The sequence below is a fragment of the Topomyia yanbarensis genome, chromosome 3 (assembly GCF_030247195.1).
Source record: "Topomyia yanbarensis strain Yona2022 chromosome 3, ASM3024719v1, whole genome shotgun sequence".
Classification (NCBI taxonomy): Eukaryota; Metazoa; Arthropoda; class Insecta; order Diptera; family Culicidae; genus Topomyia; species Topomyia yanbarensis.
This window is the reverse complement of record NC_080672.1, coordinates 56,581,123-56,606,095: the sequence shown is the minus strand read 5'-3', so window position 1 is coordinate 56,606,095 and position 24,973 is coordinate 56,581,123. Positions and strand designations below refer to the sequence as shown.

The 24,973-nt window shown below is 41.5% G+C and overlaps 1 protein-coding gene across 7 annotated transcripts in view; it reads left to right on the top strand.

Moving 5' to 3' along the window:
- LOC131693690 (polycomb protein Asx) overlaps window positions 1–24,973 on the top strand; it is a 62,106-nt gene that overhangs the window by 7,187 nt on the left and 29,946 nt on the right. For 3 of the 7 annotated variants that reach the window (XM_058981737.1, XM_058981736.1, XM_058981735.1), the window contains 3 exons: window positions 9,168–9,652; window positions 9,717–10,459; window positions 10,522–12,268. In XM_058981737.1, coding sequence (XP_058837720.1) covers window positions 9,184–9,652; window positions 9,717–10,459; window positions 10,522–12,268 — 2,959 coding nt within the window. In that variant the 5' untranslated portion in view covers window positions 9,168–9,183. Of the gene's footprint in view, window positions 1–2,360; window positions 2,799–9,167; window positions 9,653–9,716; window positions 10,460–10,521; window positions 12,269–24,973 lie in introns of those variants that run through there. The other 4 variants (XM_058981738.1, XM_058981734.1, XM_058981740.1 and 1 more) reach the window with 3 other exon arrangements.

The window sequence follows — 24,973 nt, the reverse complement described above, 5'->3', positions numbered from 1 at the left end:
CTCAATAACAGTACTAACTCTACTCTTTATTTCATTTTATTTTATTTATTTTCGGTCTCATGCGGCATATTTCTCTGATGACCTCTCCGAGTTAATTTAACATAAAAGGGCAACATTGCTGTCAAGAATGACTATTCGCTGCCATAGACGTCGCCAGGTTTTAGAAAAATTGAGATTTGAGATTGAGGAAGCCCCAGACACGACAGGACGAGACGGACAGATGACGGACTGGACTCGACGGGGCCTAGTTCAGAGTTTTAGGCATTCTTCAATGCACGGCTAGCGACCTCAAAAAAAAACAAGATGTCGTTCAGTATAATGGAAGTTATTCGCATTTAAAAACTGAAAAAAATTCTCAGCTGAAATTTTTGAAACGGGACCCCGTATTGAAACGTTATAATTATTCTATTTAAAAAATAGGGAATTTTAGAGTTGATTTATTTTCCGTAAAAATAAATGATTCAGTCGTTGCTTTGCATTCTTTAAATTTGCCAATTGCATCCAAATTATCTCTTGAAAAATTGAAGTACGCCACATAGGTTATTTTTCATTTCTTGAGCGTTTTTTTCAAAAAGACATATCTACAATGAGTGACTCTCTTTGTTTACTTTCTCTTTCGATTTTTACGGCGTCACTATAGCACTTTTCACTTATTTTACAGTACAGATCGAAAGACGGTGGTTTTGACTAGAATATTATGCAAAGAGTTGAGGGATAAATGTCAAAGCGACCGAATTATTAACAGAAGAGAAAGTAAACACAGAGAGTCACTCATTGTAGATATGTCGTTTTGAATAAAAGGTCTAGATTTTCGCTTTTCAAATTTGACACCCGCAAAAATGCTCCCACCTTTTATTTATCATTTATTTAAGCTGTTATCTCTGTTTGTCCGTGGTTGTGTATGCAAAGCTTGAAATGAATCAGTTAAGCAGTTTTTGAACAACGGTTCGCAAATCGTGTATTTTTCAGAGACGTTCTACAAAAAGCTTCGAGACCGTCACTCGTCGATATTTTTGCATTGCAAAATTACAGAATGTTATTGAAATGAGATATTATAATATACAAAAGTTTTAATCAATTCGCTTCACCCAAACTTCGTAAAAAAAATCGTCAAGTGGTTTTTTCACGCTAAAACCCTTACTACCCCTTAAGAAAAGTCAAATTCCGGTCTCAAGCTCTAGTAAATGCTCGGGTGAAATAAACCTTCCTGCAGCAGTAGGGAGGATAAAATTCACTTGCCGAATGTTTTAATAATAGTTCAAGCATTCACTCGAGTTTCCCATTGGAGCGCCCCTCGATGTTCATTCATTATTCTGCATCCTTCTTTCGTTCGACCTGGTACCAGCACAGATTCCATTCAACGGAGCATGACAGTACACCAATACCATACCATTTGTAATGCAAATAAAATTGTACAACAAAAACACCACACCACTCTCTGGAACGGTCCACAATAAGAGCGTAACGTAAGAATGTAACGCACACCATCGCATCCGTGGCTGAATTCTTGAACTCTGTCCGTCTGTCTATCCTGTCCTGTCTTTTTCTGCTGCGGTTCACCGATGCAAGATCGGTAGACTTTTCGGGAAAAAGGTGTTGACAGTTTTGCTGAGAAATGGCTTTTATTAAAATGTAATATTAAATGGATTTTTCAATTTTCTGGACTAAGAAAATATATTCGGTTTAGTACAATTTCGTGGGTCTAAACAATGGTTTCTCTTTAATCCGATTAGTATTGTAACTTTTCTGGTTTATGAACAAATAGTTCGAAATAAATCTCAATGAGACTGGTGCAAATTGGCACTTTTTTTGGAGCACCAATTATAGGTAGCGTTTTTCATAAATCTCGTGCCAACTACGAGCACATTTCGTTACTACGGATTACTCACAAGGGTGTCGATGTGACATTAACATCGAAAACATTAAATTCAAATCAAACAATTAACTATCCGTACTACCCCAAAATTGCGTCAGCGTAAAACTACAAAATGATCCGCCGCAGTTGATGAACTATGAAATTAAAATTATTAATTTTTTTACCAGCAACCTGCACTTAATTTGCAACCCTACCAAGGTCTAATGAAGTTTCTGATTTTATTTGGTCGGCGACTCATCACAGCAATAAGGCTAGTATTCCGAAAATAGTGCAAATTTGTACAAGCAAAATGGACAACGCCCATCCGTCACCTTCGAACATTCATTCTCTTGTCTCGGTGTACCACGGTATGTCTCTGTCCCTCTCTCCGCGAGCTGTTTCTCTGTACGCTATCCCTGCTGGTTCACCCCACGGGTTCTGACGGTTCGCGAAGTAAAAGTGCCCACGACACAACGACGACGACGACAACGGCAGTCCCAATGTACATACCGTCAAAAAGTGAACGCGGAGAATTATTATTCGTTCCGTCCACCGTCATCGTCGGTCAAGTCAAATAATACCAGCAACTGGCAGCGATTGAATATCCAAATAAATCAACCCAGCAGTGGGTTCCCCCAGTCGGTCGACGGAGTGAAGCGGAATATATTAAGACAGAGAGTGCAAAATAGCTAAAGATGTTCAATGTCTGGTCGATTTGCGATGCGAGACGACGATTGGCAAAAAGTTGGCAAACGAAATAACTAACTACGTACAACGAAGACACAAGGGGTAGGAGAGCAAAATGACGAAATTAGGACAGATTAGTCAGGGAAGCTGATCCCGGGGAAAAGTGTCGAAAAGTCTGAGCTCGAACGATTGGAAACTTGTGGCGTTAGAAGAACTGCATAAATGAAGTGTTCACGGACAGTATGGTCAAATGCAAGTAAGTTTCAGTGAGGGTTTGGAGAAGTGAGTTTAAGTTTGACTAAGAATGGTAATATTTTACTGACGAAATGATTTGGACAAAAATCAACGAAACGTTTTAGTGAAGGGTTCTGTACAAAATACGATCTCGGTGACATTTTTAAATGTAGCCGTTCCACCGAGCGAGTAACATCAACTGCATGTGAATATCCTTTAAAATTATGTTTGCAATAACTAAGTTATAAGTGAGAAACAATATCGAATGGCTGTCGTGTCAGGATAAATGTTCACATGTTTTGCATTTTCAACAAAACAAGAAATACATCTATTGTTCGGCATATTCCATCACCTTCTGATGATTTCAAAAGGGTTGTATCATACTGTGGCAGAAATGGGTTTCCCCTCATAATCGGCGGTGATGCAAGGATCCACAACATATTTTGGGGCATATCAGTTCGAGATGCACCGAATTGATGGAAACTTAATGTAGGAAATTGTCCAACATTTGCACGATCTGGTAGAGAATAAGTGTTAAATGTAACTCTCTGCTCTGACGGTATTACACATGAGTTAGCAAACCGGCTAGTACTAAACAAGCTCGAACCGTAGTAGGGATCTTTAATTTGGAAAAATTGTGCCAGTTTTTCATATGCATTGACAGCGGGTGTCCTTACGAGTGCACTCATATCATTCTTAAACCTTAATTATTCTTTTCTGATTTTTAAATTAAAAAAACCAAATTAAATTCAACCAACAAACTGACAGTTGTCCCACTAAATGACGTATCAGCAAATATCTCGTTCGCCTCATTGTTAACCGGGACAGCACCCCACGCAGTATGATCTGGTACTTTGTCAATCCACTAGCAGCCTGCCATCCCAAGTTTCATCTGCAAACTATGGTAGATCTGATGAGGCAACCTATAGAGTCGTGCAAGTCGCATGGGTTTGGATGTGTTATTGTCCTAAAAGGAAACAAACTAAAAATGTTTTTTTTTTTTCAATAGTTTCGGGCCTAAAAATTAAAAAAGGACTGAGATATTAACTCACGGTACTAATCTGCATCAGAATATGCCTTAACCCGCACACCCCTAAAGATCCCTGTTATCTGATCATAAGTATATTGTTTTTGATCATTTAAACATCTCGTTAGATATCGTCACATATCGTAATCCCAAATCTACAAACTGGGACCTCTACGAAAAGGACTTGACGACTAGGTTTCATGGGTATTTTCCGATGATTGAATCTCCAAATGACTTGGATTAGGTTGTGATTAAAACAATCTCACACATAGTAGCAGCATACCAAGAGGCTTGTCCGCTTCGAGAGTTATGCGTGCTTCTAGAGAAACACCTTGGTGGAATACCGAACTTGTTCGACTCAAAAGGTTATGTAGAAGAGCTTGGAATCGCAGACGCAGGGACGGGTCGGAAGCATTTACGTTGGATCGCAAAGTAGGGGAGACCGGGGCTGGTTGGGCGAGTTTTGCTTTGGTAATTTCTGTACTCATTCTGGTTAGACTATTTGAAAACCGGTTTGCGCTGTCATGAAGATATAACCCTTGAGAACATATGTAATTTTTTTCATTCATGAAATAAATCAGGGAAAAAGTTATTAGCAAACAAATGCGGAAAGAAAAATCGACCAACCAACCCCAGGGCTGGGTTGGGTTGGCCGAGTTTAGTAAACTAAGTTAAACACGTTAAATGTAACAGTGGAAAACTTTTTATTAACATTAACATCGTTTTTTTGTATATAGGTACGGAAAATAAAATCCACTCTTCACTTTTTAGTCTTTTTAACCTTTTTGGACTTAATTTTGACAGCTTTAGTGAACTTTTTGCCAGCTCTCGCTGATTTTTTTCTCCGCCAGCGTACGCATACGTTTGATTTCATTTTTCTGCTCCTCCAATACTGCTTTTATTGGGGAATCGGTCAAAATTTGAGACGATCGGCGTTTACGGACTTGCCACTTCTTCGAATCAGATCGTGCACTCGCCTTGGGAAGAGGTCTGACGTCTTCAGATAGGCTTACATCTGCAGCAGATTCTATGCTAATGGACCAGTTTTGTTCGGGGTTGGGTCGATCTGGGACAAATCCTGCCAGAAACTCCTCAGGAGGAAAAATTTCAGGATTGAAGGGGCCCACGCCAAAGACTCTGAAACCGGTTTGGCATTTAATTCATAAAATCTCGGAATCAACTTTTTTTTCCTCTCCAAGATTTAAGGGTTTGACGGTATTGCAAACATCATCAAGCATCAATTGCTTTAAGATGGGTATTACATTACGCCTCGATAGTGGTGCATCGAGGAGACCGAGAGGGCTTATGCGCCTTTTTTATGTTATATGTTTTTTCATACTCTGCATCAGCGCATACCAACGCTAAACCACTGGTCTGAGCGCGGTGTCGTGGCCGACTGGCGGATCGATGTAGATTGACTTTTGCTGTGTGCCATGTTTGCAAATATTTCTCTATTGGTGGTATTCGTGGACGGGGCTCACGGAGGGAGTCATTGTGTGTCTATTTATCGGTCGACTTCGCCATCATGCATATACTAATTAAATTAATTTAATAATTAAATTAATTTAATGAAGTAGAATAAATAGAAACCGTACTAGTGTGCAACTGTTATGTGCTAGTCGTATGTCTATCTATATATGTATTCGTCTTAGTATTTGTGACAGTTGGATCAGGGAATGGATGCAAAACTGGCGTATATCATAGAATAGTGGCTAATACTTCTGGTGATCAATCTGAGCATTTGGTTCTATTCATTCGGGAAAGTCGAGTTGGATAAATTAGGGTAAAATAAATTTACCGACGCACGTGAGTCATCCATTCCCGGCCAGCATAGCATGATGAAAGTCTAACAGCATGCAATTGTCGTTAATGTGTTACTATGTTGTCGTTAATGATAAATATACAACACTTGCTGCATTTAGACGAGTTTGATTGCATGTTACATGTGTTTTTCTATTCTACTTCATTAGTCTTTTTCTTTTGTACATCTATTAGTTTGCTTTTCCATTATTTATGTATACCAAAATTATATTGTTCAATTTATTTACTTCTAATCAAGCGCTTTGCATCTTTTTTTCTTTATTTGGCATGTTTTGATTCATTTTATTAGTATATCTACTATACGCTATCTATACTCATATAGGTACAAACGCTCGTGGCCTTCGCGATAACACAAACCTGGCCACAAAGGCGACCATGCAATTGCAATAATCCACATACACTTACGCCCGCGATTTCGCCTACATGAAAACACCCCGGTAGTTAAGTAAAGTAAGCTTCCAAACGCGGTCTCAAACATTAACCCACCACTCGCGCGATCATGAAACGGCCGCGTCCAAAAGTTTTACCAGTCTGGACTAACGCCTTCAGTTGAACCAATTAAAAAAGTGACGCTCATATTCACTAAATAACACGTTCCATGGTGACATGACCTGGAACTGAAGTTTCCCCATAGGGAAACGGACTACCATCTGTACCACACACTAAAAATTAATCACCAGATTCACGGTCCGCGCGCGATCAAACAAAAATACACACTCGTCATTATAAAATTGAAGTTATACACGCGTTATACATGGCGACATGACCGTGATATGGGGTAACTTACTCCCTGTCAGAATGTGAATTGTACACCAAAAACTAACTATCAGAATGCAGGTCCGCGTGACCATCCAAGAACGCACGCGTATATAGGAAATGCCACACGGTTACAAAATCCTGTCTTGTACACGCGAAGTTACATGAACGAGAGCACACGTGACAAACACGTTAACGTACGAACGCTTAAGCCCTTCACGATTAACAACGCACATCTACGTTCGCGATCGCACAAACTTAATAACACCCCGGTAATAAGGAGAACGTTTTAGCACTCACGAAGTTTCGCTGTCTCAAACACGAACCTAGAAACATCCGTTTTTGCGCGCTCATGAATCGGTCAAGTCCAGAAACCATTACTCTCTGTCCTAATAACTTAGGGCCATACATTCAGTAGGACAAAAAAATAAAGCCCATATCCATTAGACAACACGTTCCATGGCGACATCACCGGGCACTCTAGTGATATGGAAGATCTCACACTCTTTTAGCATCTTAGCAGTACACCAAAAAATAAAGTATTAGACTCACGGTCCGCCCGCGATTATCCAAGAATACACGCGAATATGCGAAAGGCACACGATTATAAAATAGAATTTATACACGCGAAGTTACATACACGTTAACACACGCGACATACAAACGCACGCGTGATCGAACACGTTAACTACAAATGCTCGAGCTCTTCGCGATGATACACGCGATCGCGAGTTCCTACGCCCGCACATACCTGAATCGTACAATGAATATCACATTCAGAATCACGGCCCGCTACAATTGGCCCAAAGCAGTGTTTTAGTGGGCGACATTGCCTATCTCGTCTGCAAATTGCAGTATGTGATTCTGACGGGGAGCCCTTCCGAGAACCTAGCTCTACAGCTCCAGTAGGACAACTCTCGAAAAAAAAAATCAGTCTGGGGTTGCTTCAGCATCTGTGTTAGTAAGACACTTATACTTACTATTAAATAACTTCTGTGATTTCCAACTATGACAAAAATGATTCTCAGTAAAAAACATCTCTTATTTTCCGAACATTTTTGAGTGCCGCTAAACGAATGTCCATTTACAGTATATTTTTTTCGAAATCATTTATTCAGTGCTGATATGATCGGGGGGAGTCTGAAAACTTGGAAGTTAAAATAGACATTGTTTGATCTCAGCAGGATGATAGCTGATATTTCATGTTTTGGCCAATTTATGATCTGTTGATTAAATGGGACATTTGAACAGTTATGAACAGGAATAGGAAATTTTTATTAAATTAGTATATTCGCAATAGAAAAGTTGGATTTGAATGTATCATGATTCACTCGTCAGTAACTGACACCAACTTGTAGCCAGTTAGACAATATATCCAAACTAACCCCAACCGACTAACCGAGACATCACATTTGCTTTAGGCGTTCACATATGTTGTGCGAACTGTTTGTATTTAGCGTCTAACTGGCGCCAATTTTGGTCGTCTAACTTGTAGAAAGTTGGTGTCAGTTACTGAAGAGTGGAACACGAAACATTCAAATCTAACTTTTCTAAGTTAGGTCTTGTGCATTCATGCGCAAATTGGAGTCAATTTTTTTCTTTGGAAGAAAAATGTTGTATATTTGCAATAGTTAAAGTTGCTAATTAGTTCTTGGCCTGTGGGCTTCGACTGTAATAGACCATTCCCGTTCGGCATTCAAACCTGTTGTTGGGCGTAATTGAATGTTTCGCTCAACCAATCACACTGGCTCCTGGAAATGCCCTATCGCTTCCTCAGGTCGGTGTGATTTGTTCGAGGCGAATGTTCAGCTAGTTCCGATGGTTTTTTGGATCGAACCGATTAGGTCAATTGTAGGGATTCATTGTTGTATTTTTGGGAGTGGACTGGTTTGAAAACACTATTTTGAAGGGGCTAGTGTGAAGTGAAAAATTCCAAGAAAAAGCGGAATAGTTGAGGTTGAACTGAGAAACCTTCAAAAAGAAGCTATTTTTAATAAGCGAAAAGAACCTTTTTTTGTAAATCGTTGGCAAAATTTTCATGCGAATCAATAAATAGTATTCTATCAAGGCCCCGAAAACATTGATCGATTTTCAAAAAGTTTGTGTAAAGGGTATTGATATAGCTGATTTTTTCGTTTTCAAAGATGGTTGCTTTTTGTGGTTTTCACAGTTGAATCCTTACAATAAATATAATCTCATCATTTGAGAAGTTATTCTTAAAAAAGTAATAAAAATTTGCGTTTAGACTTCGTCTCATCAGAATCCGACAATACCCTAGTGACAGGACTAAGCTAGCGCTGGATTGCCGCTAGTTCCAAATAAAAAACGAAAACAGTATTTGTGTTTCTGAGCAAACCCATAGTCCTGATGCCTGCGTGATGTCCTGCAAGAAAAGGTGTTGAAATGAAGCTAATGAGAATTAATGGAACCGAAACTTGGTTTGGCTTAGCAAGCCAATATCTCTCCTTAGTGGAGAAAATTAATCCTTTTTACATTTTTAACGACATTCAATTAGCTAGAGATTACTGGATGGGGAAGTTATGAAAATTTAGAGCCATAGTGAGAGCAAGAATGTGAAGTATACAGATCGGAAAACTAGAAATGGTGAGGATTATTAGAAACAGGCTTAATATCCTACAGGCAGGCTAGTCTTTTGTCTTCTGTTGGTGGGAGTTAATTCTTTTTAAAATATTACAAACCATTGTCGGGATGCAGTTCTGAAAACTATTGAGTATAATTCTGTAATATATACTAAACAAAAATCTATGTCTAAATTTCTCCTTCCAGAGCCACTTGTCCGGAAATGGAGTGCGACGTGTCGCCACCGGATAGTAGCAGCGGTGGTGGTCATCACGGAAACAGTACCGCCCAGCAAAGACGCCAGTCTAAACCAGTTCAGCATAATAGTACTAGCATCAGCAGCAGTAGTAGCACCAGTGGCAGTAGCAGTAATCTAAACATTAGCGGTAATAGTGGTAGGAATCTCTTAAACATTAGCACCAGCAGCAGCTTCCGGTCCGATTCGCCGGCGACAGCTACAACTATGGCCGCAACCTCTTCGTCATCCCACCACCATCACCACCACCACAACCACAATCACCACCACCACCATAACCATCATGCACATTCGCATCAGCATCATTATCAGCAGCAGACGCAGCATCATGTCCACCATGAGGAGATCACTGTCGCGTTCCCGGAGGTGGTGTCCTGTACGCCTGAATCGAGCTTCAACCTATCGGATGACTACGATTCCAATCCACTGAAAGAAGGTAACTTACAGAAGTTTTTAGTTTGTCAGACACCAATGTAATCACTTTGTCTTCTCCCTTCCAGTGGATCCACTAAACGTGTCCGGTAGCTCGATGGAACTGCTGTCATCTCCGATGACAAGTCATGACAAGACTCCCAAACACAATCACCACCTGCGGCGAAATGTTCCTAGAATAGTAGTAAAACAAATTCCCAAAACACAGCAGCAAGCGCAGAGCTCACGTGGCGACAAACGATCCACTGGTCCAGTTTCGACGATGCGGGAGGTGCTGGCCTCCATCCCGGGATTCAGTGTAAAGCCTCGGCGGAGGTCCAACAAGAAAATGTCAACGGCGGCGCAAATTGAACAAACCAAGGAGGGCTGCATCGATCTCGAGACACCGGATTCTATTCTGGTCAACACAAATCTGCGATCCTTGCTGAACAAGCAAACGTTCCAGATGCTGCCGCCCCTGTTTCAGTACAAACTGGTCCAGCTTCTACCATCCGTGGATCGTCCCTCGGTGCCTGATTCGTTGGACTGCGAACGTAACGGGATCTGGCTGAATCCGTCCAGTTTGAACAATGAATTCTTTGCCAGAGCTTGCCTAGAGTGGCGCGATCGGTTAGCGGAAGGCGAATTCACCCCCGAGAATCAGCTGAAGCTTAAAACGGAAGCGGAAAAGGAGAAGAGCAAACTGGACCCCTGGAAGCTTAAACACTTTGAACCGATGTGGGGTGACAAAAGACTGGCGTCCGCCAGTGTAGGAGCGGCGGGGACGCTTCCGAATCCGTCACCACCGACGACCCCTACTAAGGAGAAAGTGGTGAGTTGTCACCCACAAATACGAATATTGATAATTACTAATTAAAATGTTTTTAATTTCAGCTTACTCCCGAGCCGCCAAAGACAAGCACCCCAACAACATCGAGACCTGCCCTTAAAACCACCATCAAGTTGCGACCGACAACGACGATAGCAACGAGCACAACTGCATCAGCCGACTCAGCGATAGCTAGCTGTAGCAGCAACAGCAGCAGCAGTAATAGTAGCAGTTGCAGTAGTGGTACTAGCATAGTGATCACTACAAGTCCTTCCGCCAGCGCATCCAACACTCGTCCAAGTGTAGCTCAAAGTTCGCTCTCTCCAACTTCGGCAACTTCTTCGCCGAAGCGAGTCCGAACGATTGGAGCTGTGACACGCCTGGCTGCGGCCACTCAACAACAGACGGTTTACCATCAGGATCAACCCAGTACTTCTGCGGTGGTATGTGTTTCGCCTAGTCGGTTGATCCGCCGAGAAGATTCACCGAAACCTTCCACATCATCTGCGCCGCTATTACTCGCTGTTACGGAGGACGTCGTAGATTCCTCCAGCCCTCTCAGTATCATTAGTGGTAGTCTGAAGCGAGTACACAATCGATCACTAACGCCAGAACTAAGCAATAGTAAGATATCGAAATCCTCGGACTCGAACGACAGTAGCTTATCCCAGGAACGTGGGTGTCAACCGCCAGAGGATTCGAAACAATGTGATATTACCGCCAGTGGTCTACCGGAACCGAATGCACTGGACGAGGTGGATGTTTGCCTGGAGGCTGTTATCGAGGATATACCCGATGATGATCCGGACGTTACAGAAGTAATCATGGAGCATACGTACACGCCCTCTCCGGAGCCTAGCGGGGAAAATGTCGAACTGAAATACGTCGATGAGTACGAAAGTTCCAACTCCAACTCGAATCTCAACGACCGATCGCATCTGCCACCAATTGTTTCCCAACATCGGCAGCAGCAAACCGTGTACGATCAGCATTCCGGACAGGTATTTAATATTGTGTGTGTTGCTTCTCCGACGCCATCAAATCATATGCTCGGAAGTACGAATCTCTTATCGACTGATACTCCATCTGCGAGCAGTAGTAATAGCATAGGAGCAGCAGCAGTTGCTGAAGCTGACTCTGAAATACATCTGCGTCAGCAACAGTTTTGTCACGACAGCAATAGTAGCAGCACTTCGACAACGGCGTTGATGTCCTCCAGCGATCAGGTGCCGCCGAATGCGCTGAGTAGTTTCGAGAATGTGTTGCAAAATAATGAAGAGCTGGTTATAATGCAACGGGACCCGGATCCAGATCCGTCGAATGGTACTCTGCAGAGTGGCGATAGTAATGGCAGTTCAGAGGCCAGTAGCAGTCAGCGCACGGTCAGTGCGGAGGTCAATATGAACCTGACTGCGTACCATCATGATCATGAGCTGTTGCATCAGAGTGTCAGCAGTGGAATGATGCTGGGGGGTGGTGGGGATGATCGGGGTGATGGTGAGGATGAGGATGAAGTTGATGATGAGGAGGACGACGACGACGACGAGGAGAACTGTGATAACAATAATGATTCCAACAACGAGGACGTCGACGACGAGGACGATGGTCAGTTGATGGCCGGTTCGGTGATAGCGGGTCTGGACGGCACCGGTGAACTGCAGGAGGAGGAACTGCATGGACTGCAATTGATTACGGCGGTGCAGCAGCAATCGCTGGGTTCGTCGGATTCCGGCGATGAAGAAGACCAAATGGATGAGAAGTTTATCGATGCGGAGAACTACGTACTGGAGAGCGGCGAGATTAGCGCGGAAAGTGAGTACTTGTTTTTTTATGACATTCATGTATAGTTTGATAATGTAAATCTTCTGTAGAATTAAATCGATTGTTTGTTGAAAATGGGGATAAGATAAAAGGTAAAATGATGGGTTGGAGAGATCGGAAAGTAATTTTCAGTTGGATCGTGACGTGAATCTATATTTGCAATGAAGCTTCCGGGTTAACTTTTTACTTGCACTGGTTGTCTACAGGATTCTGTGTCATCTGTCCTCTGAACAACCTAACCTATAACGCCAATCGTTTCCTAAGCGTTTTAATTTGCATCAAATTAGGATTCCTCGACTTTGGAATATATTATCTATCACTTGTAGATAGGTTTCCCGTTTATTTTTCATCTTCCCTATTGTCGGTTTTTGAGAGCTTCTACCCGTGTGGGGTCGCCCTAAGGAATTGGTACCCTACTGAACTTTACTTATGCACACATCCATATGGGACTCTTATGCTTTTATGGGCAGTGAAAGAGCTATTACTATTTTTTAAAAGCTGTCTCAAGCGCGATCATAATTGCACAATTCACATTAAAAATGCCCACACGAATTTAAACAAGCGAAGTTACAAAGGGAGCGGTACAAAAGATCGAATTACAAAAGTCAAAACGCAAAAAGCCTATCCCAAAAGGCCAAACCCCAAAAAGACCGATCACATAAAGCCGAAAATTCAGAATGTATTGTAGAATGGGGTCAAATAGGTATGGGGGTATAGGTATAGGGAATTATATTTGCTATGTTATTGCAGAGGTCGCTCATGTTGTGTGAATTAGATACATCGTTGACGACTGTCATTTCGGCTGTTACCGTGGATCAGCTGTATTAGTTACGGCGTCATTTATATTTTCGCATGTTGTTCTGTTGTTGTCTTTCGTCCTCTGTACAGTACATTTAATCAATGTAAAAAATGTCAAATGAGTTTTTTCTTACGTAAAAATTAATGCTGAAGACGAGTTTTGTGTTGGTTTTTCGATATTTTTGCTTTTGAAAAAAATACGGACATCAACATGAAACATACGCTTGGGGGTACTATAGGTCACTACTGATTGTCTCACAGCTATTGAACCACGCGAGCCGGAATGAAAAACTTCAATTCCACACTCTGGCGACGACGAAAACACCGAAGAAGTCATTCGCAAGTACATAGACAGGCGCAGCTGCCGAAAAAACATGTCTTTACAACACTTCATTTCGCGGTTTCATTTACCAGTTCTCACTGTCTGACCTGAATGACGTCAATTTAATTTTTAACCCTTAAAAGCATGAAACTAATTTTTCATTGATACTTATTTTTCGATGTGAATACAATATTTACCTCATGTTGAGGCTTTTATCACAGAATTCGGTACTGAAACTGACCTACTTGACCACACTCTACTCTATCACAAATCAAATGTTCTAATTTGTTGATGGTATTGAACTTCAGGATTAGATTCATATCTGATTTCAAGACTTGTGGGAATTATGAGCTTTTCGTTTGCTCGGGATGCCCGCCGATTTATCGCGTTTGTTATTGTACTAACTTTTAGCGTATTTTTCCTACTTTAAAACCAGCGCAGTTTTAACTGTCTTGCAACTAAACTTTTGATTCTCTCGATTGCATGATATTGTATCTTGACGTGGTCCGGGGGCTTTTACACTAAAGCAATACAGCAGCACGGTCTGGTTTGTAGATTGCATACTAACGATTATCAGTTTGCCTATAGGTATCTATATCTTACTCATCTTGCTTGTAAGATCAACGTTCGAGAATGCACATTATATCTTTCGAGTCCAATAAACCAATAGTACAAGAATCGTCATTGCCGTCCACGACCATTTTCACCGGTACTTAGGATAGGATAGGAAATGTTGAAGTGATACCTACTTAAAGGAAGGCCACCGACTCAGTGACGCTTCCATAAGTATCACGGAGTTGGATTGAAGGACCAGGTATTGGTCTATGATTCACCTCAAGTAGGCAATGCGGCCACGAAATGAATATGTTTTTATGTGGTGGATTGGTTAGTCTCTGTGTAGGCGAATATTCAAAGTAAGATAATATTTAGTTAAGTTCTTCTTGTGTTTGAACTCTGGATAGTCGGCGCAGAGCGTGATTTACTTGTCCTCTACACTACATCAATTTGAACTCCAAACAGTAGGTCGAAGGAGTATTGCTAAAACATTGACCTAACCTGATAGGGTTACTGTGCTCTAATTCATCTCATTACTTCTATTCATCCCACCTATTTCAACACATTAGTGAGAGCAGTGTCTGCTATCTCTAGTCAACGCATTAGCTCGAATGGTAGGATGAATAAAGAAGCGTTGCATTTGACTTTTCGCTTCGCTCCAACACGAGAATTATACATTTTCCAGGCAAGATTTTTAATTGTACTGCTTCTTAGGAACGAAGTAAATATGATGATACGCTTTTACCCCCTCCTTGCCCATGTTGGTTAGAGACAACAAAGTTTTCAAACAGCTATAACTTTTGGATTACGCATCATTGGCTCACACAAACAAGTATGGTAAATAAATATTGCTTTTCTTTTGAGCACGAATAGTTACAAGTATCAGCTCAAGAACTGAAGTTATTTCAATTATTCTGATTGGATTCTGACGGAGCAGCAGTTCTGCCAGGGACAGTTTACATTGACAACGAAAAATGAAATTTTGAGATGTCTTCGTTATTTTGCAATATTATTGAAATTTTCCATTTCCACGCAATTGGGCAATTGTAAATATTCAATAAGAATTGTATTGAGCGTTGGAAGGTAACAATTGAGCAGCTTCTAACCCTGCAAGGGAAGCTATCTATATGAAAAAAAGGTTTTTCGGGTTTCTTGACCCAACCATTTTCAAGGAGAAATAGTATTGGTACCTTACATGCGTAGAAAAAAGTTGAGTATGTAAGGGTTAAGCGCAATCCAGTCACTGTAAGTCGAGTTATCAGCGAAATAGTGTGACTTCCTGAGTAATGAGGTGAATAAGGGCTCGTCTACCCTATGTCGATTGGGAATTGAGCCAAGGATCAATGTGAAAAATTTAAAGAAAATTAGAATGATATTCTGCGACGATTTGGAAGACGTAGAATGTATAATAGATGGTTTTTATGAAAAATCCGGAAGAAGTCAAAGAGGTTGAGGAAGTACTACTAGATTTACGGCAGTGCAAAAATGTCGTTCTACTTATCTGGAAACTCCAAAAGATAGATTTGTCCCGAAAAAAGTTGCTGTCAATTATCATACATGATTCGACAATCATAATTCCACTCAGACAAGACCATGCGTATTCCCTACGTACATTGATGTCCTGTGGATTAGTTCCCACGTTGGGCGAATAAACACTAAACAAACAAAGAAATTAGTTTGCTAAGTCCAAAGAAATGTCAGCTCAACTGGCATCACCCGGCGGATACGTGTTCTCTTACAATACCATCAAATCAACGAACTTTAAAAATTACATGCGAGAAAATATGTGCAATTTTAAAAAGTGTAAAATTAAAAATACTACCTATTTGCAATAAAATAAGAAAGGCAGTGAAAATAGTCGCATAATAAAGGTGGCTCATTTTAAAAAATAGCAGTGATCATGAATCATCTTATAAAAATAGGTGTTAAGAAACGCGGGCGAGAATAGCTAACTACCGCCCCCTCATTTCTATTAAGCTACATTGTGATCAAATTTAGTACTTAACTTAGGCAATTACAAATCTTTTTTAAAAATTATGTCACCCCCCTCTTCAAAATCGCTGAAATAAATCAGGATGCAAATATTTTTTTTTATAACCAAAATTAAAAAATTAGCCGGTTGTCACGGTAAAGATAGATACGTCTACCTTTATCAGGACACATGATAGTGAACTCGGGTGATTCGTAGTTATCCTGCCTAAGCTCGACCCTCATTATCAGAAGGCAAAAATTAAGCCCGCACGATATTAAGCCTGTTCTAATGACCCTGCCACTTCTAGTTTTCCGATCTGTTTACTTCACATCCTTGCTCTCACTTGAGTACTATGGCTCTAAGTTTCATAACTTTCCCTACCCAGTAATCTCTAGCTAATTGAATGTCGTTAAAACGTAAAAAAGAAAATGTGACTAACATAGTCGAAATAAAAAAGGAAAAAAAAACAAAATTAAAAAAAAATGTCACGTTTTATAGAACAACAATAGCTTTCATAGAGTTTTGCTTTTCGTCATTGAAAACTATTATGGTAGTTTTAGAAATTACCATACCATGATAATTTTTATTTTGACGTCCAAATGAAATCGTCGATCCAGTCCAACATCAAATGAAACGTTTACTGGTCGCGGAAAGAAGGACCCGCCTGTGTATTATCAAACAAACATCTCATGGAAAGGCTAATATAGACCGACTTCTCAATCGATACCATTTTAAACGCAACAGTCGATTGAGACAGAATCGATTGTTGCATACGAAAATAATTTCGATAAGGAAACAATCTGAATTCACATCAGACTCCTGGCGATTTGTATGTGGTTCAATATTAAATATACATGAGGTTTACCGAAAGGTTTTTGACATTTAAAGATTTCTTATGGGATCGTAGTGTTAATACAATATTTGCGCAGCCATATGTGCGATTCGTCTGAACTTGACCAGATCAAAATCTGCTACTAAACCTTTCATTTAAGACTAAGCTTGTAAAAATCGAATAATCCGTTTTCCAAGGAGCCGAAGAGACTTTAATTCTGAAATATTCCAAGAACATGCGAAATTTTCGAGATAGACGCTGGCTGACTTTGTCTGGCCATTAGCGATCAAGAATGCTCTAGCAAAGCAAATGGTATCATCGGCAGTTACCGGCAGTTAGCAGATCCGGGAATCCATTATCGATGTCAATTTTTGTAGCCTTGGAGTAACAGGAAAAATGGACTGAAAACCGTGCGAGGACATAACCACAGCGACCACCAAGCGATCTAGTACAGCATTGATAACAGGACACGGTTTGAATATGTGGGAGATATATAAACGAAAACTTCACAAGATCTTTCACAAGAACGTGTCCGTCGAAGAACTTAAATTTGAGGGTATCCTCTTCAACCTAAATGCGAACGAGTTCACGGCACTACTAACAAGGGCGTGTTATGCGACCATACGAAGGGATGGGAAACCGAGAAACGGTCGCCGGGTGCAATACGACGATTATCAATCTATGTATAAGTTGCCTCCGAGCTTGGAGAAGAAGTCGGAGCTCAGTTCGGTTTCTCATCTCGCTCAGTTCAGAAGCTAGAAATCGCTCCGCTGCTATAGCAGGGCAAGTAGTCAAATTTATCCGCGCGACGCTTGGTCTATTTGCAAAGGCAAACATTGATTCCTTTCTACCTAGTGTGTGAAACGTGAACCAACAATGAGTGACAATGCAAAGCAAAAGTATATCCCGTTGCGGGCAAACTGTGTTGCTGTTGACTACTCGAAATGTCCGGTAAAACCATAAATTCGTGAAGCTCAACGTAGCTTGCTGTACTTAATGCGGTGCAATTCCACCATTTACGTCATGCGGTACTGATTATGTTAAAAAACATTAGTCATGCAGAATCATTCGCTTCCCAAAACGACATGAAACACGTCATCGAATGTAATGACATTTTATACAGTATCCCAACGTATATAGATGTTGACAGTATTGAAATAAAGATACATGACCTGGCACCACGTACTAGCTCCTCCGCTATCAAACAAATCATGTCAAAATAGGGGGAGGGGAATAGTGTTAAGGAAGATAGTTGGCGTTCGTGTGGTGAGAATGCGTCCGACAAAACCTATTCCCTCTTACTTGACTTTCACATGCAAATCACCTCATGGTGTTGAATATTTTCAACGAACACTAGTCACGTTAAACTGTTAAACCACAACCAGTTGGTAACTGCAGACCGGGCATTCACAAATACCAGCTCAACAACGATCGGCCCCAATACCACTAAACCAACTGCCGTTACCAACATCGAAGTAACAACGATTACAGCAAATGTTTCTAAACCAACAACCAACACCACCAATAAGAAATCTAAGCGCAAACAACAAATAAGAACATCCGACCATGAGCAACATGAATGCAGTACCGTTGACGACATGGACATAAACGAAAACACGAGAGAAGACGGACCAAATGACCCCCAAGGTGCGCTCCACGGCTCAGTTATGCTAACGCGTTGAGCTGTGTCAAATATATCTATCTATCTATCTATCTTCTATCTTCTATCTATATATATAAAAGTCAATGTTTGTATGTATATGATTTATAGACTCCCAAACGGCTTAACCGATTGCCGTCAAAATTTATACATAGTAGGCATTTGTTATGGAGCGTGTTTGTGTGCTATTGGTTGGGAATTATCTGCCTACCAGATGGCGCTTCAGAACAAATTGTGTTTTCCTCCTATTTCTTTGAAAGTCGCAGCAACGCGCGATGGATATTAGCTAGTTTAAAATAAAAAAGAAGTCAGAGGGCTCGAGGGAAGCGAGTTGCAAGAACCGCTCTCAACAAAGCAGTCAAGCTGAACAAGAAAGCCTTGCCACAAAGCCAACGCGAATTTCCTTAGGAGACACCTGCAAAGTTGACATGACAAAGATAAAAGGCTCAGCTGCACCACCTGAAGGGTGCCCGGAGAAGATGGAGGTCACCATCGAAAGGTTTTCCCCACAACATGAATCTATTTTCGCCGTACAGTGAGGAGGATGATCACAAAGATGAAGATCGATTTACCGACAAACAGCTGATCGAGATGGCGAAAGCCATAAAAGTGAAGCGATACATGACAGCCCGGATATGGTCAGAACGATCCGATAACTGGAAGCGACAAAAGCTGATGTTGCTTCCGATGCCGGGAAAACATGGAGATCTTTCAGCGTAGTCAATGTATTCCTTGGTAATGTTAGAGAGAGAAAGAGTAATTTTGAACAAGTTAACGAAGTACGCGGACCGTGAGAACGGCATGTCATACAATTCGGCTTCCTTATAGGCAGGTCTACAGTGAATTCCATCCAAATGGTTGTAGACCAAGGCTACACCCATAGCGATCATTTAGCAATCCGCTTTAGGATCAACTATGGTGTGCAGCATCCGAGGACGGGAGATCCCTGTCAGGTACGCGGGTGGAAGTCCAATCACTTCGACAGCGAAGCTTTCACCGCGGCCCTGGGACTGGAGGCCAACACCGACAGTCTAAGCGGGGATGCGCTGGTAGCTGTTCTATCACGCGCGTGCGACGCCACTATGCCGAGAAAAACACTGCCAAGAAACGGCAGATGTCCGGTATACTGGTGGAGTGCCGAGATTGCAGCTCTACGGTCAGCCTGCCTCAGAGCTAGACGTAGGATGCAAAGAGCTCGCACCGAGGATGCAAGAGAGAACCGCCGTGAAGTGTTTCGAGCCGTGAAATTGGCCCTTAACAAGGCCATTAAAAGCAGCAAGAGAGCGTGTTTCGACAACCTGTGTGAGAGTGCCAACGCGAATCCGTGGGGTGACGCCTACAGGATTGTGATGGCCAAGACCAAAGGGGGCTCTTCAGAACGGTCTCCGGACCGGTTGGCGACGATTATCGAAGTACTCTTCCCGTCTCAAGCCACAAACCCCTGGCCACCTGCACTACGAGACAGTGCGGGCACGGCCGAAACGGTGGCTCCGGTGACGAATGAAGAACTACTCGCAGTGGCTACATCCCTAGCAATGAACAAAGTTCCAGGGCCGGATGGAGTTCCAAACAGCGCTCTGAAGGCAGCGATTATAGCGAACACGAACATGTTCAGGCTAGCTATGCAGAGGTGCCTTGACGAGTGCCGTTTCCCCGATAGATGGAAAAGGCAGAAACTGGTGCTGTTGCCGAAGCCCGGGGAGCCGCCAGGCGACCCATCGGCGTACAGACCAATCTGTCTGATCGACACGACTGGCAAACTGCTTGAGAGGATTATCCTCAACAGGCTAACCCCGTACGCAGAAGGTACGGACGGCCTGTCAAGCAACCAGTTTGGCTTTCGGAACGGTAAGTCCACAGTGAACGCTCTCAACTCAGTAATAAAGACAGCCGAGAGAGCGATTCGACGAAAAAGGCGAGTCATTCGATACTGTGCGTTAGTGACACTTGACGTGAAGAACGCATTCAACAGCGCAAGCTGGGATGCCATCGCGCTCTCGTTACACCGGCTTAGCCTACCGGTGGGTCTGTACCGGCTCCTGGAAAGTTACTTCCAGAACCGCGTACTGCTATACGAGACCGATGCCGGTCAGAAAAGGGTTCCGATTACCGCCGGAGTCCCACAGGGCTCGATCCTACTTTAGCATCCCTTTCTTATATGAACTTTTGATCGATTCAGCAATGTTTGCTTGAATTTTTCAAGTAAAACAAATAACTCAACCCCGCTTTACGAAATCACCCTGCGTAAACGTCCACGAGAACAATCGAAAGAAAATGTAAAAAGAAAAAAAATGCTTAAATCAAAATAAATATTTATTTTTTGTTTGCCCCTCCCCCTTCAGAAAAAAATTGTGCTTGGACATAATTTTTAAAAAAGATTTGTAATGGCCTTATTGACCTTTATTTCCCTTTGTTCGGTTTAACACTGATAAACTCAATCGAAGCCCCGTCTCCAACAGCACGACTCCCATTAGTAGTAGGTATAAGGGCAGTGCTAGATCAGTGCTGCCAGTTAGTAAACGTGACGAATGAAGAACATTCAAAGTCACGTAAATAAAAATAAACAAAAAGATACCAGTTAGTTAATTTTCAAACATGATGCAATTAACAGTAGCAGTAGTACACAAAATAGAGAAGAATTACTCATTCCCCGAGTTGGAGCATGGTCACGGCAAAAGCGTTCTGTTCAAAGCCAGAATTAATAAGAAAGGGACGATTTGCTCCACTCACCATGCCGTCAAGGAAATTCCAGTATCCACGTTCATTTTGCAGCGCGAGCACCCACTCATGCCATGGTCGAAATAACGCACAAAGTGAGTTTAGGGCCAAGTTCTCTTTGTGAGGTGCCCGTAGGTTTGGCCATGGTTTTAGGACTCTTTTGAACTTGAAGTGTCCAATTCCAGGACTCCCGAAGATGACAACATACCAGATGGTCTTTGTCTCAAACGTGAACCAACAAACGCCCGTGTTGGTGCGATCAAAAATTGGTCACGTCCGGAAGCCTCTACTCTCGATCTTAGCAACCTAGGTCCACGAATTCAGTTGCAAAAAATAATACTAGTAAGCACTAGAATTCACTCTTTTCTACCAAAATTGACATTATACACGCGAAGTCATAGGCGTGCTGGCACGAGTGCTGTGAAAATTCAAAATCAGTTACCTATTTCTGCTTGTATTTACCAAAGCCTACATTTAGATTCACCACCTCCCTCATTCATTAACTTTCCAACTGACAGAAATTTCATGCGGAATGGAATGCTCGAGTGCAGAGGAAACATTAATTTCTTCATCAAACAAAGCATTCATTTGTTATTATGTGAACAGTTCGAGGGCAGAAATTGGCATCTTCTACATTTTCGAGCATAAGTGAACTGCGTTATCTATATCTGATGCAGTTTTGCTCAATTATCCCCCTCAGAGCTAGCATAAAAATAAAATTCATTTTGCTTCTGAAACCAAACATATCCGAATCTTAATGCGCTATGTTGGGAAAACGAATGACGAGGGAAACGAACCAAACATTTCATTCATCGCGCCGGGCATGAATTGAATTTCGTTTTCTTTCAAGTTCACGCAGGGATGTCAATTTTTTGAGCTCTGGCTGGCACACGCGACAAACACGTGAACATACAAACGCTTGAGTGCTTCGCGACCATCCACGTGCACCTACACTCGCGATTTCGCAAACTTGATAGCACCACAGTGAACATTTAACCCTTATAAATAGATATCAAACCTTATGGAGAAACATTTTTATTTCGAAACAGCCAACAGTAGCCTGTTCAATGCAGCTTTTCATCACATTCTGCGACGTAATTATTCGCCAAGCATACATCAATTCATTAACCCTACCTCAACCCACACCCTGATCCTCTCCCATAGCGTATTTGTGCTCTGCATGAACCATTCAGTCATTACCCCTGCTATCGTCGGCCTTTTCTTGCTCAACCAAACGCTGTAAAATGAAAATGAAATAATATGAGAATGTTCTCAGCATGCGTTCACGTCGTAGAGTAATGATCGTTCGCAGCACCTTCTGTTCGAAAACACTAAGAGCGCGTAGGTCCTCCGTCAGCATAGTCCAGGTTTCGTGGCCGTAGAGAGCGGGACAACTGATGTAATGTGCGCTTTGTAGATGGTTAGCTTTGTGCGGTAGCGTACTTTGTTCGATCTAAGGGTTTTTCGAAGCCCAAAGTAAGCACGAGTGCCTGCTAGAACCCACCTTTGAATTCCTACACGAACTATTCAACCACCTAGATATCGTCGTCATCAATCGGGCGGAGGTGTGCTGTTTTTTCTTTCGAACCTTTGGTCACCTTTTGCTTATTTGGTCTTTCACACACGATCAGTTCAATTCGCTTCGTATTCCTGCATTATACGGTGGTGAATACTTCTCGTACACGCATAATTGTGCCATGTTCATTGGAATTCCCTATGTACAACAATTATATGTAGTACGAAAGTATAGTATCCTCTGTCAGTTTCAGCAATACACACATAATTTATACTCTTATTATTGACGGCGATATTCCAATGTTGATCCGCGATATTCCGATGTTGATCCGCCTAAAAAAAATCTATAGGGATTCTCAAAAGGAAATTATACCTTTTCAATGGAAACGAACATTGAGATTGATCAAATGGACCCAAACTTTGTAAACTTCTTAAGGTGTCCGTGCAAACAGGTTCTGGGTCATTTAACATAAAGTCATTTGGCAAAAGGTCATTTAGCATAACAGACATTTGGCATAACGGTTATTTGGCATAATGGTCAATTGGCATAATTTTGAGAATGGATCACACTGAAGGTCATTTGGCATAAATTATTTTATCTCCGGTCATTTGGCATAACCAACATTTGACATGATTTTCAATTTTGAGCGCAAGTGAGGGTCATTTGGCATAACAGTCATTTGGTATAATTTTGAGAAGTGGTCACACTGAAGGTTGTTTGCTTTTTTAATCTAAATGAAAATAGACATAATTTCAGACTGCGAGAAATAAGGTCTGCGGCATAATTTTGAGCACTGCTAATAAATTTATTCTTCTTTACAAAATAATAAAAAACATTAACGTCAAATGTGGCTACACCACATCGTTTCAAGTCATGTACTGTCCGACATCACTGTCGCCTCCATCGGACACTGATTCTTATGCTGAAGTAATTCGGGCAAACGAGTGGATCAAAGGTTTGCTTGCGAGGGGCCACCGCTTCGAATTTAGGCTCAGTGAACACCTCGCCTCAGTCTCGGTTATGTCGCATTACACTGGCTTCGCGGAGGGACAACCGATGATTCAATATATGTAAATTTATTCAACAAATCATCGTTTGAATAACTTGGCGATAGTCAGAAATGATAAAGTTAATTATCGTCTGAATCGAACGGTATATCATTCGAAAGAACAGCTCATGAGATAAAGAAGGATAATAAGAATTATTTTAGTTGTTGAAACGATGTATGGGAAGCTAAAACTTACTGGCGATCAGAATAATGATAACCAAAACAAAACATACGTCAAATGGATTGCAGTTCCATGTGCTGCATCAACAAAAACCTGTAAAATCTACACTATACTACAACGTAAGTCATAGACAAACAATCCATAATTGCAAAAATGAGCAAACACAAGAATTTCAAAAACGAAACTCAAAAGAGCTGCTCATATTTAAAAGAAGGAAAAATCAGTTTTAAAATGTTTTCACTCCAAATATAATCAATATCTGGTAATGGAAAACAACACATTACTATTATTAAATTTGCTGTTAGAGAGGCGTTTCGAGTACCTCTCATCTGAATTCGACACTAACTTAGAGACAAGACTGAACATTTTTATTAGAGCAGCTTTAACCATGGCTCAATCGCTGATGAACTACACATTCTTCGGTTATGCCAAATGAGATGAGATCACTTAGCAAAATTATGCCAAATGTCCGTTATGCCAAAACACTATTTTCCAGAAGCTCAAAATAATGATGCCCAGTGTCGGTTATACCGGATAACCTAAAGAATGATCACTTCTCAAAATTATGCCAAATGCCCTGCAGGATAAATGCCAAATGTTCGTTATGCTAAAAGTCCATTATGCCAAATGACCTTTTGCTAAATGGCTTTATGCCAAATGACCTGCTCCTGTGCAAACAACCTAGGTCAATTTCTACGTCATCCGTTTCAGGCAACGTAACGAACTTGATAGCGGGAATAAAATATTGACAAACGTGTGATTAGGGCTCAAAAGTCATATGGAAAAATTCACTTTGAGGAGAAATTCTGAAGAATCTGTTATTACCCATAATCGCAAATCAATCCCATGTTCTATGGGATTCCCTATTTACATGGGACTGACTTGCGATTACAGGCAGTAAGCCCGATGCATAGTAGTCAACGAAAGAGAAAACTTTTCTCTTTTGTTTGTGGGACTGGTTAACAGCCGGCGCCTGCTTGTGGAAGAAACTGGTGTGCTATACGTACTAGCACATACAAACAGTTAGGCTTTATAGGTCCTCAACTTGACAGAGTCTAGATGGGCGGATGAACGTCTGCCAGGGTGTGGGCTGA